Source organism: Myotis nattereri (assembly GCF_964212035.1).
Source record: "Myotis nattereri genome assembly, chromosome: 8".
In the NCBI taxonomy this organism is placed as follows: Eukaryota; Metazoa; Chordata; class Mammalia; order Chiroptera; family Vespertilionidae; genus Myotis; species Myotis nattereri.
The window spans coordinates 61,638,587-61,656,169 of NC_138083.1; the positions used below are offsets into that span (position 1 = coordinate 61,638,587).

At 39.7% G+C, this 17,583-nt stretch overlaps 1 protein-coding gene across 1 annotated transcript in view; it reads left to right on the forward strand.

Annotated features, from left to right (window-relative positions):
* PTPRM (protein tyrosine phosphatase receptor type M) overlaps window positions 1-17,583 on the forward strand; it is a 482,851-nt gene that overhangs the window by 215,750 nt on the left and 249,518 nt on the right. Inside the window, exons 9-10 of the mRNA XM_081097861.1 lie at window positions 6,397-6,598; window positions 9,573-9,675. Coding sequence (XP_080953987.1) covers window positions 6,397-6,598; window positions 9,573-9,675 — 305 coding nt within the window. The remainder of the gene's footprint in view (window positions 1-6,396; window positions 6,599-9,572; window positions 9,676-17,583) is intronic.

Here is a 17,583-nt window from a genome sequence, read left to right on the forward strand (position 1 = left end):
TAAAAACTACATATATATATACATGTAGTTTTTAAACTACATGTATGTATATATATATATATATGTAGCTTTATATATATATATATATATATATATATATATATATATATATATCCTATGTAATAAAAGCCTAATATACTAAGTGTTTGACCATTTGACCAGTCTCTATGACACACACTGACCACCAGGGGGTGGATGCTCTGACTAGTATGTTAGCTTGCTGCTGGGGTCCGGCCAATCGGGACTGAACGAGACAGGCCAGACACGCCCTGGAGCCCTCCTGCTGTCCCTCTACGGCCCTGATCATGCACTGGTGGAGTCCCACAGCCTGGCCTGCACCCTCTTGCAATCTGGGACCCATTGGGGGATGTGGGAGAGCTGGTTTCGGCTTGATCCCCACAGGCCAGGCCAAGAGACCCCACTGGTGCACAAATTCATGCACCGGGCCTCTAGTATCTATACTAATAAAAGGATAATATGCTAATTAGACAGAGAGACCTTCCAGACATCCTTCTGGACAAAGCCATGGTGGTGGGGCCAAGGCAGAGGTGGTTAGGGGCAATTAGGCCAGGAGGGGAGGGCAGTTGGGGGTGATCAGGCCAGCGGGGGGGTGGGGAGTTGGGGGTGATCAGGCCACAGGCAGAGTTGTTAGGGGTGATCAGGCAGGCAGACAGGTGAGCGGTTAGGAGCCAGCAGTCCCAGATTGTGAGAGGGTTGTCCGACTGCCGGTTTAGGCCCAACCCCACAGGGATCGGCAGTCAGACATCTTCCGAGGGGTCCCAGATTGGAGAGGGTGCAGGCCGGACTGAGGGACACACACCTCTGTGCATGAATTTCATGCACCGGGCCACTAGTGTGTGTGTGTGTGTGTGTGTGTGTGTGTGTGTGTGTGTATATAAAAGCCTAAGCAACTATTACAACTGGATGACCACCTGGTAGCTATGACACACATTGACCACCAGGAGGCAGACGCTCAACGCAGGAGCTACCCCCTAGTGGTCAGTGCACTCCCATACCAACCTCCCATGGTTCCTCCCCCTGGCCAGCCGGCCTCAATCAGGACTGGGCAAGATGGCTCCAATCAGTGGCCAGGCCAAGGGACTCCCCACCCATGCACGAATTCGTGCACCAGGCCTCTAGTATGTATGTGTATATAAACTAGTATATATAAGTTTTCTGACTACCAAATCTTTCTCTTCTTTGTCCATGTTTTCTAGAAATAGGAAGGAGAGAGTTCCAGGCTCCTCAAGGTAGGCCTTATTTGAGGTTTCAGGAGGGAGCTCTTCTTTAGCTAAGAAGCTCTGCACACTGTGATTCATTCAGCCTGGGCCAGAATCAGTGATAGACTGAGCTTCCTCCTGGAGCCAAGGACTGATGTTGAACCAGACTCCGTCCCCACTCTGGAGGACTACAGTCTCCTGGGACAGATATCATGCTAAAGAAGTAGAATGATAACCCAAAGGGAAGCAGGGACTTTAGGAACAATGTATTGTCATAGAAACACATATGACCACAGGTAAAAACTCAAAGGAGAGCTTAATTATCATAGTTGGAAAAAAGTTTAGCAAAAAATGGTGCAGGTATTTCTTAGGCAGGGAGCACTCTTGGGTAGTTTTAGAAGGAGAGAAGGAAAACAACTTGAATGGTATAGATGTTATAAATGAATATTCTACAAGTTCATTTTATTCTCAAGTTTTCTCTTTACTTTCCTCTTATGAATGACACACCAACCAGTAATGACTGGAAAATGCTGACAATGTCATTTTTGTTAGGAATTATGGCAGTTAACAGCGTTCACATATTCTTCTGCTGTTATTCTTTGCCCTCTCCTTTATGGTCCCTCGACGTCCACCTTTAGCCTTTGGAACTAGCCTTTCCTTTCCTTTCTCCCCACCTTTGTTCTAGCTCCAACCCTGCTCATACCTTATGTCCTAATCAGCCACTTAATTTTATCAGTCATCTTCCTAAAACCTGGACTGATAATTGCATTTTTCTCATTTTAATGAAATTATAGTTGTAATGTTGCTCTTTGAAAGGATATTTTAGTACAGAAGTATTCAAAATAACATACCCTTGCTTTCCCATTTCACTTTTCAGAGATTACTGAAAAATTATCCAAGATAGAAATTGCAGTGAAAGTTTACTTATGAATACAAGAATAATATGCCTTATAAGATCCCCACTTCACACCATACAAAAATAAATACCAAACATATTCATGATCTAAACACAAAAATTAAATAGTAAGAATATATGAGGAAAATGGGGAAAACATTTTTTATATAGCTGAACCTCAAACAATATGAGAGTTGAGGTGCCAACCCACTGCAATTGAAAATCAACATGTAACTTTTGACTCCCCCAAAACTTAACAATCATCCCTTAGTATCTACAGTGGATTGGTCCCAGGACCCTCTGGAGATAACAAAAACCTCAGATGCTCAAGTCCCTTATATAAAACGGCATAGAAAAATGCATACAGTTGGCCCTCTACATCTGTAGGTTTGTGAAATGCCTTATCAAAATTTAAACATTATATATCAAGCCTATTTCTAGAAGCTTATCAGTCAGTAATACTCCCAAATGAACAAGAATATATATTCAAGTATTTTAATTGTAACTCACTAAATAGCTCTTGAGGGCCTAGTGAGAAAACTCCAGACCCCTGGTCATGAAAGTAACGTATCAACCGGTTTGTTTGGTTTTTAATTTAGTATGTGTAAGGTATTGGAAGAAGACAAAAGTATATAAAGTACTGCCCCTTCTCTATAGTCCTAACAGCAACTAACTACAAAGAGAATGAAGTACCAAATGCAAATAAACTTAGTGTGTCACTGGAGTATAGAGTGCAGTGTCAGCTGAGTGGGGCATTGATGGATCAAGAGTTGAAGGAAGACACTTAAAGATCCCACCTGGATAACTGGGCTCAGATAATCACTATTGACTGAGATAGGTAGTAGTACAGAAAGAAGTAGAATCTAGGGGTCATGTTAAGAAGTTTCATTGTAATAGTCAAGGCCTCCCATGATCTAATCACAATTTATACTTATTACCACATCTCTCATTATTTTTCTCCTTGAATTTAATAAGCCATGTATATGGGATATTTTTTCTCCAAAAATCTTCTGAAGTATCACATCACCCTGCTTTTTCCAATTCAGGAATCCCCTCTTATCTGTAAGGAATACACCCCAAGACCCCCAGTGGATGCCTGAAACTGGATAGTACCAAACTTTATATAAACTATGTTTTTTCCTATACACACATATCTTCTTACATAAAGGAAGCACTTCGTGGCTTCTCTTTGGCATAGCCAAATTGCCAGTATCACTACTCTTGTGCTTTATTACATAAAGTAAGGATCATTTGAGCACAAGCATTGCAATACCAGGACAGTGGATCTGATAACTGAGAAGGCTGAGTGACCAACAGATGGGGATTGTATTCAGTGTGGAGATTCTGCACAAAGGGATGATTCATGTCCCTGGGTATGATGTAGTTCATCATACTCCTTAGAAGAACATGCAATTTAAAACTTAAAAATTATTTCTGGATTTTTCCATTTAATATTTTCAGACTATTGTTAACCCTGGATAATGAAACTATAGAAAGTCAAACTCCTCTTCTACCCCCGCCCAATATTCTTTATCTTAACCACCTCTCTTTCTTCTATAGAACCTAGTGTTTTTAAATTATTTACTTACTTATTGTCTCTCTACCCAGCTCCACCCATCCTAGTCCAGATTCTTAGTTACCTGAGGGCAGGGTTGTGTCTATGTGCTGACCACAGTGTGTGTGTCCAGTTAATCAACATTTGAATGGGATGAATGAATCTGAGTAAGTAGAGAAAACAGGACCAGAGCTACTCTGTGGTATTGCAGGCAGGCAAAAGTTAGTGAGCAAAAACAGGGTGAGAAAAGCCCAGGAAGTGTTCATAGAAGACTAACCAGGACAGAAGGTAATAATGTCATCATGTCAAGTATTCAGATATAAAGTCTGGGGAGGGCAGGTCTTAAACACAAAGTTAGGGAGCTTGGACTTTGTCCCATATACATTTGTGTCCCATTAAAGTTTTCAACAAGACAGCAAAATGAACAAGACGATTAACCTAGTCCTGGTGGGCAGTGCTAGTCCTTATTTTAATTATACTGTATCATCATTGTTGAATTGCTTCTCCCCTTCCCCACCAGACTGTTACCTCTTCCAGGGGAGGTACCAAGTCTGAATCTCTATATGAGACCCCAGCTCAGGGCACAGTGCTTGGTACATAAGGAGGCATGCAGTTAATATGTTTCGAACGGCTGACGGAATGAATAAATAAACTTTGGGGGAGCAATTATGCTGCCATAGCTTAGCTCATCTTCTGGGGCTATTAGAATGGAGGACTAAGTAAGCACTTGAGCACATAGCAGTGACATTGCTGAGTCCCTCCCACAGCAGCTGGGTGGTAGACATGATCTTGTCTCTCTCTCTCTCTCTCTCTCTCTCTCTCTCTCTCTCTCTTTTTAAAAAAATATATACTTTATTGATTTCAGAGAAGAAGGGAGAGGAGGAGAGAGACAGAAACATCAGTGATGAGAGAAAACCATTGGCTGCCTCCTGCACATCCCACATGGGGGATCGAGCCCGCAACCCAGGCATATGCCCTGATTGGGAATCAAACTGACCTCCTGGCTCAGAGGTCGACGCTCAACTACTGAGTCACGCTGGTGGAGCTATGGTCTTGTCTCTTGCTTCAGAGTAGCCTTGTGAGGGAAATATGCTAGAGCAGTGGTTCTCAACCTTCCTAATGCCGCGACCCTTTAATACAGTTCTTCATGTTGTGGTGACCCCCAACCATAAAATTATTTTCGTTGCTACTTCATAACTGTAATTTTGCTACTGTTATGAATTGTAATGTAAATATCTGATATGCAGGATGTATTTTCATTGTTACAAATTGAACATAATTAAAGCATAGTGATTAATCGCAAAAACAATTTGCAGTTATATATGTGTTTTCCGATGGTCTTAGGCGACCCCTGTGAAAGGCTCATTTGACCCCCAAAGGGGTCGCGACCCACAGGTCTAGAACCACTGTGCTAGAGGGTTTACAACAGACAAGCTGCCTGATTCTGAGAGTGCCAGTCACTGCAGAGATGAATATATATAGGAAACAGTTTCTTTCCAAAGCTCAGTTGACTCAATCTAAATATTCTTTCAGAGCGGTCTCCTTAATTATAATGACATGGTATGAATATAGGAAGAAAGAATGTGAGCTATCACTTCGTGTAATAACAGTGTTAGTGTTCATGCACATAAATTATAAGTCAGTTTACCTATTTAAAAGCAAGAAGAGTGCTCAGTTTTGTAATTTAAAACTTTGAATATGCCACATTTAAAAATTATGTCATTACAACTGGTAGAAGTTAGTAATCACCACTAAAATGTATGTTCTTGAATAGCTGATGAGCTACTTAGAGTGAAATTCTTTTAAAATTCATTTGAAAGGGAAAAATTTAAAGGCACCTATGTTATAGTTATATTTATTTTCACACATATCAGACTCACCCAGTGTGCTTCAAACACCTGTTATGTAGCAAAAGCTTCTAGCATTGCACTGTCGGAAATGGCAGCTCCTAGTCACAAGTGGCAATTTAAATTTGAACTTTAGTTAATTTAAGTTAAATTACATTACATTTTAAGTTTTTCAGTCTCCCTAGCCACATTCCAAGTGCTCCATAACCACTTGTAGCTAGTGGCTACTGTACTCAACGGTACAGAACAAAATACTTACAGCCTGACATCTATTGAAGAGCGATAAAGAAAAGACACAAATATGACCTGTCATGAGGACTGCCGTCATAGCATCAGCAGCTACTGACACATGTTTAGGATTTATTTTTGAAGCAGATATTTTTGGCCACATTGATGAAAATGGAAAAAGTGTCCTTGTTTCCAGGGGGCCGTAATCCGATTCAGTACTAAATCAAACTGTGGCCACTACAAGAGAGATGAATGAGGCCTTACCCTTGTCATGTTCTTATCTGTTTGAGCTAGTTGTATATTTTATTATTTTGTATTGAACCATATTTTATTATTTTGTATTTTGTAGTGTTGTTTTCCAAAATGACATTTTGAAAGCAAACAACTTCAAGGTATTACGTTAAACCTGACCTCATCCCTTATGTTCTAATCTACTGGCTGTAAGTTCTTCTGTCTATAAAAGTAGTAACTCATAAGAGTTTTGGCTGAGTTCCTGCGCCCCTTCGTTGGATCCAGGATTTGAAGGGTCTAAAGGGATAGGAGAGCTTATCCTAAAGTGCCTGACAGTGCATACATCAGAAGGCTTTATTGGATAAAGATGCAATCTTGAACTACCTCTAGATATTTAATCACATTCTCATTCTCTTGCAGATCACTTACAAAGCAGTCAGTTCCTTTGACCCGGAAATAGACTTATCCAATCAAAGTGGCCGAGTTTCAAAACTGGGAAATGAAACCCATTTTCTGTTTTTTGGACTGTATCCGGGGACAACATACTCCTTTACCATCCGAGCTAGCACAGCCAAGGGTTTTGGACCTCCAGCAACAAATCAGTTTACCACCAAAATATCAGGTATTTTATCAGAGTTATGTCTTTTATCAGGAGTAACATTTTGTACTTTTTCATTCCCATTGTCAAGTATGCAAAGCTCACCCAAACTGGCATTGTATTCAAATGAATACTTTCAGATATCTAAAAATCAGAATCATGGAATTAAATGAAATGTTACAGATATGTATTATTTGGGAGCTTAAGATTCTCCTGTATTAAGAAGAAGCCACTGTTTTCACAGTTTGCACTGGGGCACTTGGACATGAGCAGAAAGTTCTGTTCTGTTCACTCTTATCCCCAAATTATCAGAGAAGCAGTGCTGGAAAAATCTCTGTAGTGAGCCTTGAATGACTGAGTGCTCAGAAGAAAGGTGGGGCTATATGGAGCTCAGTGCCAGAGGCTCAGCCTTCCTTGGGACCATCACCATTAGCAGTTTCAGGTACTAAAGAGAAAGAGACAGGCCGCAACAGAGAAGTTGCTCCAGGCACTTAGGGCCTCCAGCTTTTTGTTTGTTATCTCAATTACATCATCCAACAAAAGATATAATTTGAGAAATATTTCTGGGCATATGCAACTGTGCAGAAAATTTCTTTGTGCTTTAGACTAGAGGAAATGGAGTTGCCATCTGGTATGGGATATGAAACAGCAATAAACACATTCCATGGGCATTTTCTTTTTCCATTTTTTCCCCCTTGGGTATGAGAGGGGAAGTATTTACGTTTGGACTTTGATTGTTTTGGTTGGGGGTAGATGAGCAGGAGGCGGGTGAGGGAGATAACTTAGTCAGGGGTAGCTATATAATAATTAGCCTGATTTTCGTATATATTGTCCCTCATTCCTTGTTTTATAAAAGTTTTTGTTTGAAAATAAAGGAAGGGAAATACAACTAGAGTACTGTAAGTATTCTACTGGGTTTTGAGGGAGAAGGTTTGGAACTTTGTTTTTAAGCAATTATAACTTAAAGGAAAAATTTTTATTTTGTACGATTTTATTTGTGAGCATAAATTTGACTTGATATTTAATATACAGTTGGTATTTGATCTGAAGCCTTAGGTTAGAAGAACGACATAGAGAGTTGGAAAGATGAAGAAGGCCTTGGGAGGTTAGGAAAATGACATGGGTTGTACAGATGAGTGAGTAGAAAGGGCATTGGACTTGCAATCTAAAAGTATGGGTTCTAGTTGTAATTTTTTCTATGTACTCCCTATCTGATTTTGATCAAGGAATTTACCTCCAAATGTAATTTAAGATATTGGCTGCTGCATGGATTTATCATGAAGATTTAAAGAGGAAATGTGTACCAATGTGTATACCTCCAAGCCCGTTTTTTCCTTTCTTTTTCTTTTTTTTTTTTTTTGTAATTTTTGCCTGTACCTACCACTGTGTTCTTATAGGAAAATAATTCATTTATATCATGTTTATTAAATGAAAATTCTGCTTGTTATGGATTCAAAGAGCTGTTAGCCCACCAAGTTCATACAATTCTATTCGAAAGCAAAGGTAGGTGACATTTTAATTAGCCTACACAAGCTCATCAAGAATAACTATGTAATTTTTATAGTTCAAAAAAATTACAAATTATGGGCCCCTGTTTTCTACTTTCATGGATCTCAGAGAGAGAACTACTCTCTATACAAAATGTAATTCTGTATTATGAATTCAAGTTAATTTTCAGAGAATTGGAGTTAATTTTTAATGCTGAGAAAATCCAATAAATGGAACTGAGATATAACCCTTGTCTTTTATGTAAGAGCTTTTTATATTTCAGATATTTAAAAACTATATTTGTAAAAAAATGATCTCTAGTGTTCTCATCAGGTCGTACCTGTGGTCGTAAAAGACCAGGTGCACACTCACATCCCGGCTTTTATGAGATGATTTCCTTGTCCATGGTGATGACAGAATTACCGAAGAGCTCTGTTATATTCTCGTAATGAGAGCTAACAATCTAGAAAAGAAAGAATGCCAGGAAATGGCCTTGGAAATAGGATTCACATTAGGAAGAGAACTAACATTTGTAGAATTATATTTGTCTGGCTCTCTTTATCTCTGTCTCTTTGAATTCCTATAACAACCCTAGAGGGTAATTTTCTACTTTTAAAGATGAGTAAACTAAAGCTCCAGAGATAATGTGTCCCAGCTCTTATGTTGGTTAAAACAAGGCACAATGAAAAGTCAAACCCCTGATTTTCTTACTTCAATCCCCATATCTTTTTCACTCCTTGCTTCCCTGAGAGCTCACCAGTGGTCACTAATTTCAACAAGCCTCTCTGGCTCCTACTGTCATCTTCAAATCCCCTGATGGATCTTTGGTACAAAAAACCTTGACTTGCCCTGGCCGGTTTGGCTCAGTGGATGGAGCGTCGGCCTGGGGACTCGAGGGTCCCGGGTTTGATTCCAGACGGGGGCATATGCCTTGGTTGCGGGCGCATCCCCAGTGGGGAGTGTGCAGGGGGCAGCTGATCGGTGTTTCTCTCTCATCGATGTTTCTGACTATCCCTCTCCCTTCTTCTCGGTGGGAAATCAATAAAATATATTTTTAAAAAAAAACAAAAAACCTTGACTTACCTGGAAGAACTGTAAAGTTCAGTGTTATGATCCTAGTAATTATTTCTTAAATGTGCATTTGAAGAAAAGTACACAAATTATAAGTGTACATCTCAATGGATTTTCACAAGTTCACCACACCCATTTAGCAAGAATCCAAACAGAAATTTGAGAAACAGAATACTATGAACAACTCACAAGCCCTGTGAATGTTCTCTCCCAACTTTGATCTCTGAGATCAAAGAAGTTGGCATGTGGTGGTTTTATCAGTTGTCCCTGATATTTTGTGAAAGGTATATACATAAAGGCTGCTCATGGTCAGTTGATAGCTGCAATTTAATCTAAGTGCATAGTATTATTAATGTTTGTTTTTTAAAATGAAAGTAGACAGAAGACTGGAAATATAAACCAGAAATAACGAGTCTCCCATCTTTTGTGTTTTCCCCAGCACCCTCTATGCCGGCTTATGAACTTGAGACCCCTTTGAATCAAACTGACAATACAGTGACAGTCATGCTGAAGCCTGCACAAAGCCGAGGCGCGCCTGTCAGGTACTGAGCAGGGAAGAGATGGGCTGGAGGCATGAAAACAAAAATCAAATTGATTGATTTCTTGAATGCATTTTCCAGGGATTTGCAACCAACCTCAGTCAGCATGTAAACCCCTATCTGTATTAGTTCTAATTAAAAGAAATGACTGAGGAAAAGGAAAGTGCTTTGATGTGCAGTGATCAAGTACTGTGTAAAGTTTGATTCGGCTGCAAGGGGGTTGTTCTTTGAAGATGAGGAACAAAAGCCCCAGTCTGTTGCGAGGAGGCTTTACAATTGCTTGCAGCCATTTAGTTACCCAACGGCACCTGGCATTTTCATCCTGAGCTCTATTCTTTAAGTGGACCGTTTGTTTGTTTACCTGGGGTTTAAGTTTGGTTAACTTTTCATAAATTGGCTAATTTCTCAGTGGACTATGTGGTATACAATTGGTTTAAACAGAAATAGACCAGCAATTTTCAACCTGTGTGCTGCAAGAATTTTTTTAAAATGCAATACCTGACTAAATAGTCTGGGACACTGACCTCTTTTGTAGATTGTCAAATGAAAAAATGACAACAGGCAACACAACAATAGTTGTTTGGTATGAATGAATCAAAATAATACCTATTTTTTGTCAGATCAGCAAAATATGTAACACATTTTTTGGTGTGCCGCAGAATTTTAGTAATTAGTTTATGTGTGCCATGAGATGAAATGGTTGAAAGTCACTGCGATAGACTGGTGGAAAGAGCATCGTGAAGTCTTTATTTGAACAGATTTAAGTTTATTACCAACTTGTAGGTCTCATTTCTCATTCCATGATGATTTATTTAGCTAAGAAATTACAAAGTGTAACTTTTACAGTGAATGAATAAAATAAATTTATTCTTCCTAGGAAGGAGCAAAGGAATGCCTGAATAACTCTTGAATACGAACTTGTCATAAGCTCATTAATCTATATAAATGAAATTTCTACTTGTTTCAGAGGGATTCAGATATGCTGTACTATCAGAAGTGATTCACTTCAAAATAATCTATTACTTTCAATAGCATACACCAAGGAAACATTTACAGTCACAATTAAGGCTATATCAGATTCGTTTCCATGTTCCTGTTGTAGAATTTTATTTCATTAACCCTTTGAAACCTGGCTCGTTTTTATTATGTTTTCACTATAGAATCCTACAGTGATTAGTTGGACTTTTTACCACTGATGAGATATATACTAATTTTAGTCCACAGAATCAAGAGTAAGAACAGAATAGGAGTAGCTGATATTGAAGTCACTATAGGGTAGAATCCCAATTTGAAAAATCTACAATATTGTAGGAAATTATTTTTAATTTGCTCTGTTGACTCACTCAACATAATAGCTCATATAAAGGACTTAGGATTGCCATTCATAGGTGTAGTTTATGAAAACACTATGGAATATGTAAAAGCTCTCTTCCAAATTTCGGGTATTCTTACTGCTAGAATGTGATGCCACTGGCACCACCCAGAACCTCAGGGTTGGTGTGCGTGTGGTGATGACTGGTTGCACTCATCTGAATGACCCAAGGCACACACTCATTAGATGGCTGTCTAAGACCCAGGTGTACCTGGCCATGGGTCATTCCTTTTTCACTCCGGAAGGCTGAGTTATTATTAAATGAAAGTTGACGCTCTGACCATGGCCTTTGCACCATCATTTTTTTCTGACCAATTTAACAGTTGCCTAGAATTAGCAACAGTGGGCCATTAGGACAGGAGTCTGTGTTCTACAGCAGAAGCACCGCAATAAAATGAAAGGGTAAACGTCACTCACCTCCAGGGCCTCCTAACTGCAGGAAGCTGAAATCCTAGCCATGTCTCCAAACAGCCAGCTATTCCCTGTTCTACTTTGTTTCTATATAAATTCATTTTACATATTTTCTATTTCTGTTGCATTGTTCCTTCAAACCCTTTCTGTCAGACTTCCATCCGCGTCTTTGTACAGATCTTTCCAAGTCTAACTTTTCAAAAATATTCCTTCGGGCAATCCACCTTAGTCCCCTTCCCAAACCTCCTTCCCCCTTATCTTTTTAAATTGCCGCCTGCATTTTAAACTGCTGTTCCTATTTTCTGTCATATGTGCTGCCTAAAGAATTATTTTATTGTTGTTTTCATTTAAACCTTCCTAGTTGGTTTTGGAGATTTTTGAAGCCTTGCTAGTTCATTAATTATAGACCTCTTCAGACTTCTTATTCTTATGCCTCTAACAATACAGATTCAGAGACTTGTCAGAGTATGCAAAATACATAGCTTTCACCCCAGATCTCGCATCATTTCATCAGGCTTGACTCTTTATCTCCTCTAAGATTTCAGTTTAGGTTGTCACATTTTCTTTCACAGTTGTCATATTGCCTTATGGTCCAAGTTCAGCACTGCTCTGCTTTGATACTGGTAAACATCATCCTGTTATTAGCTTAATATCCCTGGAATTTGACAGGGTCACTTTGTATTCTGCCCCCTTTTATACCTTCATCTACCATGTTAGCATCTTAACATAAATAAATTTATGATCCATGTTCATTATCTAAATCCATAATGCTGCAATCAGTTTCATTTGTTATGGGACAATATTCAGTAAGTATTACAGGAAAATCCACTGTGGACACTACCTTTATTGCAAGGATGCTTGTCTTGAACGGGTAAATTTTATTGCACAAATCTGAGAGAGGAAATTATCTCAATCTCACCTGTCAAAGATTTCGTGCAGAAAAGTAAATATTCTCTGCAAGGAATTCATTATTATAGTACAACAAAATGGGACTGATTATCTATTGAGTAAATAGAAGACCAAAATAGCTAGAAAAACTAGTTTGAAGGGGAAAAAAGTTTATAATACTCTCAAACTAAATGGGGTATATGAAAATTTTCCATTTCATTTAGTATTTAGAGAAATAAGAACTCTGATTAGGGAATCATAGGGCCCTAAAATATAAAGCCATAATGTAGATTAAAACATTTGAACACATCTGGAAATTTGCAAAATGCACATGTAATCAAACTGCAATACAAGAAAGCTTTTCCCAAATGATAACTACTAGAAGAAAGAGGGGAGATGAAAGTGAACATCTGTTGGCTTTCCTGGATTATTCACAGTATTATGTGTTCAAAAATACTGTCACTGTGTGATTTCCAAAACCCATTCTTTCAATTGATTTGATTTTTCTTTAATCCATATTCATTGGTGTTAAAATTCAGTGGTACTTCATTTGTGCTCTTCCCTAAGTAAGGTATTGATTCTGCTACAAGCACTGAGCTTGGTTAGTGCAGATTCTTGAAATTGCACTGAAGTCTCACTGTAAATGATTGTTGTCTTTTTATTGATCAACACTTCAGCTCTGTCACATACAATTATTTAAATCTGTAGTGGGCTAGGAGGAACACAAATTCCATCATTCCAGCTGGTAAACTAGCACCTAGGACAGAATTTTAATGTCTGTTCATAGATGCAATTTGTTTTCTTTAATAAGACAGGGAGAAACTCATTTAGAACCACCTCTTTTCTCTCTCTTCCCTCCACTGTTCATTACATGCAGACACAACCCAACACCGAAAACCTTGTACTTTGGCATAAAAGAGCATCTCTAAATAAAGAATGAATTTAACACAAACTTTATACAACAAAAATTCCCTCTGTGACGCTATTTATGATATAGATATGTCTGCAATATTCCTTGTTAATAATATGTTATACCTTCCAATGGTCTATATGCTTGAGAATCACATTTTTCAGTTTTAGGTGATCATGTTTTCAAATGACTCACTTCGGTTCTCACAACTTTGTTGCTTGAATTTGTTCATAAATGTTTTGGAGCTACATGTCTTCTTAATTAAAACTCAGTGTTTGAAAATTTTTATTAATTAAACATTCTGATATTTCAGTGAAAAGTTAAAAAATTAAGTTCTTATTTTTTTAATTCAAGAGATATTATTAAGTGGGGGAAACATCTGTTACAGATCTGTCTGTCCATGGGGATGGGAGGTGGGCAATAAGCACATCGGCAACCCAAACATTAAAACCAATGCCTAAACATGTGAATGTAAATTTAATTAATGGCACCCACTCTGTTCTTCTAATAAAAGGAGCCCCAATTATTTTAATGTTGTGCTTTTATTGTCATTGGTAACTTATTATACGATGGTTGTCCTCTCAACCAAATGCTTTCTCAATGGTTATATTTAAAAAGACACTTATGAATAATTTTTCTAGCTGAGAATCAGGGCAGCAAATAGGAACCTCACTACTTTATGAATAGGGAAGAGATAAGGGCATAAGGAATGAAGAAATATTTGCCTTACTTTTTAAAGGTTGTGTTCTACTTAAGATTTCAAATGAGACAAGAAATACTTTATATTATGGCAAGCATAAATATTTTCTTCACCCAAAACACTTTTGGTTTTATTTACTTTTAATTTTTATTTTTTGTTAACCCTCAGCCCAAGGATATTTTTCCCACTGATTTTTACAGAGAGTGGAATGTAGGAAGGGGGAGAGAGGCAGAGACAGAGAGAGAGAGACATCGATGTGAGAGAGACAGATTGGTTGGTTGCTTCCTGCACATGCCCCAATCAGTACCAGGGATTGAACCAGCAATCCAGGTACAAGCCCTCAACTGGGAATCGAACCCTTGACTCTTCAGTGCTTGAGCCGACACTCTAACCATGGAGCATCATCGGCCAGGGCAATAATTCTGATTTTAAAAACGATGTGTGTCATATAATACCTTCAGTTTTATATATAAATCAAGAATTATTTTTATATAATATGTCCAGATTTTTATTTAAGTGATTTTCCCTTGAATGCATTATTGTGGTAGACTTTGCAAATGTCTGCTATTTTCATTTAATTCTATCATGTCTTTCCTTAAGCTGCTTTGCCTTACGTAGTTAACTAGGAAAATGTGAGCACATATTAAAGCCTCATTGTTAACTTCTAGCACCTGATTTACTCAAACTACTTATCAAATATTCTTTTGTAACAAACTAGACAGATAATTAGAAGTGTATTAAAATATGCTATTTTTTTCTCATTATAAAGTTATTTGTCCTTTGAAAAACCCATGCTGTTTTCTGAGGACAAGGTGAAGGACAAGTTTTCATTCCATTGAAGATAAATAGGCAGTATAAAGCAATTGTATTTATTTTAAGGTAATATGTTGCACTTCCTTAAATGTTTGATTTGATCCCAAAGCTATATCGGGAATGATATTTATTCTCCTCGTGGGCCATCAGCCTGCACTTTTGTCCCCAGTTGGTATCACACATCAGATTTTGTTAAAGGGACTCAGCAAGAGAGTGGGAGTCAGAAAGTCTGTAAAATGTGTCACCTCAGATGGGACTGCGAAACAAATCTTTTGACAATAAAAGCAAGAAAAGAGATCATTGTTATTAATGAAAGGTAGAGATAAACATGCATTTTTGTTTTAAGAAGTTCCCTATGTTAGGAGCTAAAATTGTTGGCATATAATTTAATATGGTTTAGAAGTTGGATGTTATAATGTATAGACCAAATTTTTTTTTTAAGCAGCAGCAATCTTTTTGATTGTCTGCCACCTGTAAGTCCAAGGAAAAACATGTTCACTCCATTAACACTACCTTCTTGAACATCTCATTCTCTTCTGCTTCTTGCAAGGAACCTTTGAGTTATCAACATTATATGGTTCTTGTGAAGATTATGAGGTTACTTGGTTGATGTGGGTCAGGGGTTGAGCATTGACCCAGGAACCAAGATGTCATAGGTGTGATTCCTGGTCAGGGAACATGCTCCAGTTGCAGGCTCAATCCCTACTACAGTGCAAAACATCACAATGAAAAGTTAGCCTTCAGATACAAAAATTCTGTTACATGCATATAAAAGTAGCTTTAGTTAACATTCACCTATTAGAAAATGATGTATATTTTCCAGATCTAAACAGCGCTGTATTCTCAATTAATTGGAAAATAAACTACTGTATTTATCAATAATTAGTAATCAATATCATTCTTGCCTAAAATACAATATAGTGTCAGGTGTCACATGTACCCTTTTAGGCAGTCAGAGTCACCCTTTCTTCCTTTGGCATAGTCTAAGGGAAAAAAACAATTCTAACTTTCAAATAATTACTCTGGGCCACATAATTTGTGGACTAAACTTTGAAATAAGACACATGATATAGGGAAGGAACATCCTCTTTGTAGTTAAACCTAATTTCAAATTCCAGCTCTCTCACCACTAGCTGTGTGGTCATTATAGATTTCCCAACACCTCTGAGACTCAGGTTCCTCATCTTCCCAAAGCAGAGATAATGCCATTTTATGTCATGGAGTTGCTAGGATTACATTTACCAGATACTCACTAGGGTCCAAGCACTGTGCTAAGCTCTGGGGATGCAGAGGAGCTTGTGATGGCACTGAGTATACCATTCCAAGGCTCTATGTAAGGAAAAAGGGTAAGGATGATCGACTCAGCCACAGCAGGAAAGATCAGAGGGGCAGGCACTGGAGGGGGTAAGGAGGCACAGGCTGCAGGTTGTGTGACCCCTCCCGGCCTCCCTTTTCCATTGGACCCAGTTAGTATATAGCTACCTCTCAGGGCACAAAGGGAAGGGGTCTTGTAAATGCCAAATGCTAATTTTTATTAGAAACAAGATTTAAAGAAATCAAAACCATTTAGTCCTTTATAGGGAAAAAAAAAAGAAAATGTATCATCTACACTAATAAAAGAGAAAAATGGTAATTGGCATACGGCGATACCTTTTTCATTGGCTAATCAGGGCTATATGCAAATTAACTGCCAACTAAGATTGGCAGTTAACTGCCAACTAAGATTGGCAGTTAACTGCCAACAAGATGGCGGCTAATTTGCATATGTAGGCACAATGCAGGGAAGCGAAAGGGAAAGCAGGAAGAAGCCCCCTGCCACTGACAGTGATCGGAAACCCAGGGGGGAGCTAAGAGCTGGGGGGCGCCTTTGCCCTGCCCCCCTGCCATGATTGGAGAATTAGGCACCTTTGTCGCCCTGGCCAGTGATAGCAGGAAGTAGGGGTGGAACCAGCGATGGGAGCTGGGCACGGTCGAAGCTGGCAGTCCCAGGAGCTAGGGGTCCCTTGCCTGGGCCTAAAGCGAAGCCCACGATCGCCACGCCCCCCACTGCCACTGCAGGTCCCCGCTGCCTGGGCTGGACGCCTAGGCCAGAGGCGTTAGGCCTGGACAGGGGCGGAGCCTGCAACCGCAGGGAGCTGGGGGTCCCCTGCCCAGGCCTGACACCTCTGCCGGAGGCCTCAGGCCTGGTCAAGGGGCCGATCCGGTGATTGGTGATCGGAGGGTGATGAGGGTCAACTCCTCTGGCTGAGGCATCAGGCCTGGGTGGGGGGCGAAGCCGGGGATTGGGGGGATATGATGGTCCCCTTGCCCAGGCCTGAAGCCTGGGTCAGAGGAATCAGGCTTGGGCGGGGGGTGGAGCAAGCGATCAGAGGGAGATGGGGGTCCCCTGCCCAGGCATGATTCCTGGGCCAGAGGCCTCAGGCCTGGGCGGGGGCCAGAGCCAGTGATCGGGGGGAGATGGAGGTCCCCTGTCCAAGCCTGACACCTCTGGCAGAGGCGTCAGGCCTGGGCAAGGGGCCGATCAGGCGATCGGAGGGTGATGGGGGTCAACGCCTGAGGGCTCCCAGTATGTGAGAGGGGGCAGGCTGGGCTGAGGGACACTCTCCCCCCCACACACACACCCACCCAGTGCACGAATTTCGTGCACCGGGCCCCTAGTATAATAATAAAAGCCTAATATGCTAAGTGTCCGTCATCCAGTAAGCCTTTCAACCAATCCAAGCATAATATGCTGATATGCTAAGGCTGCTCAACCGTTCACTATGATGTGCACTAGCCACCAGAGGGCAGATAGTCGACCGGTAGATCAGTTGCTAT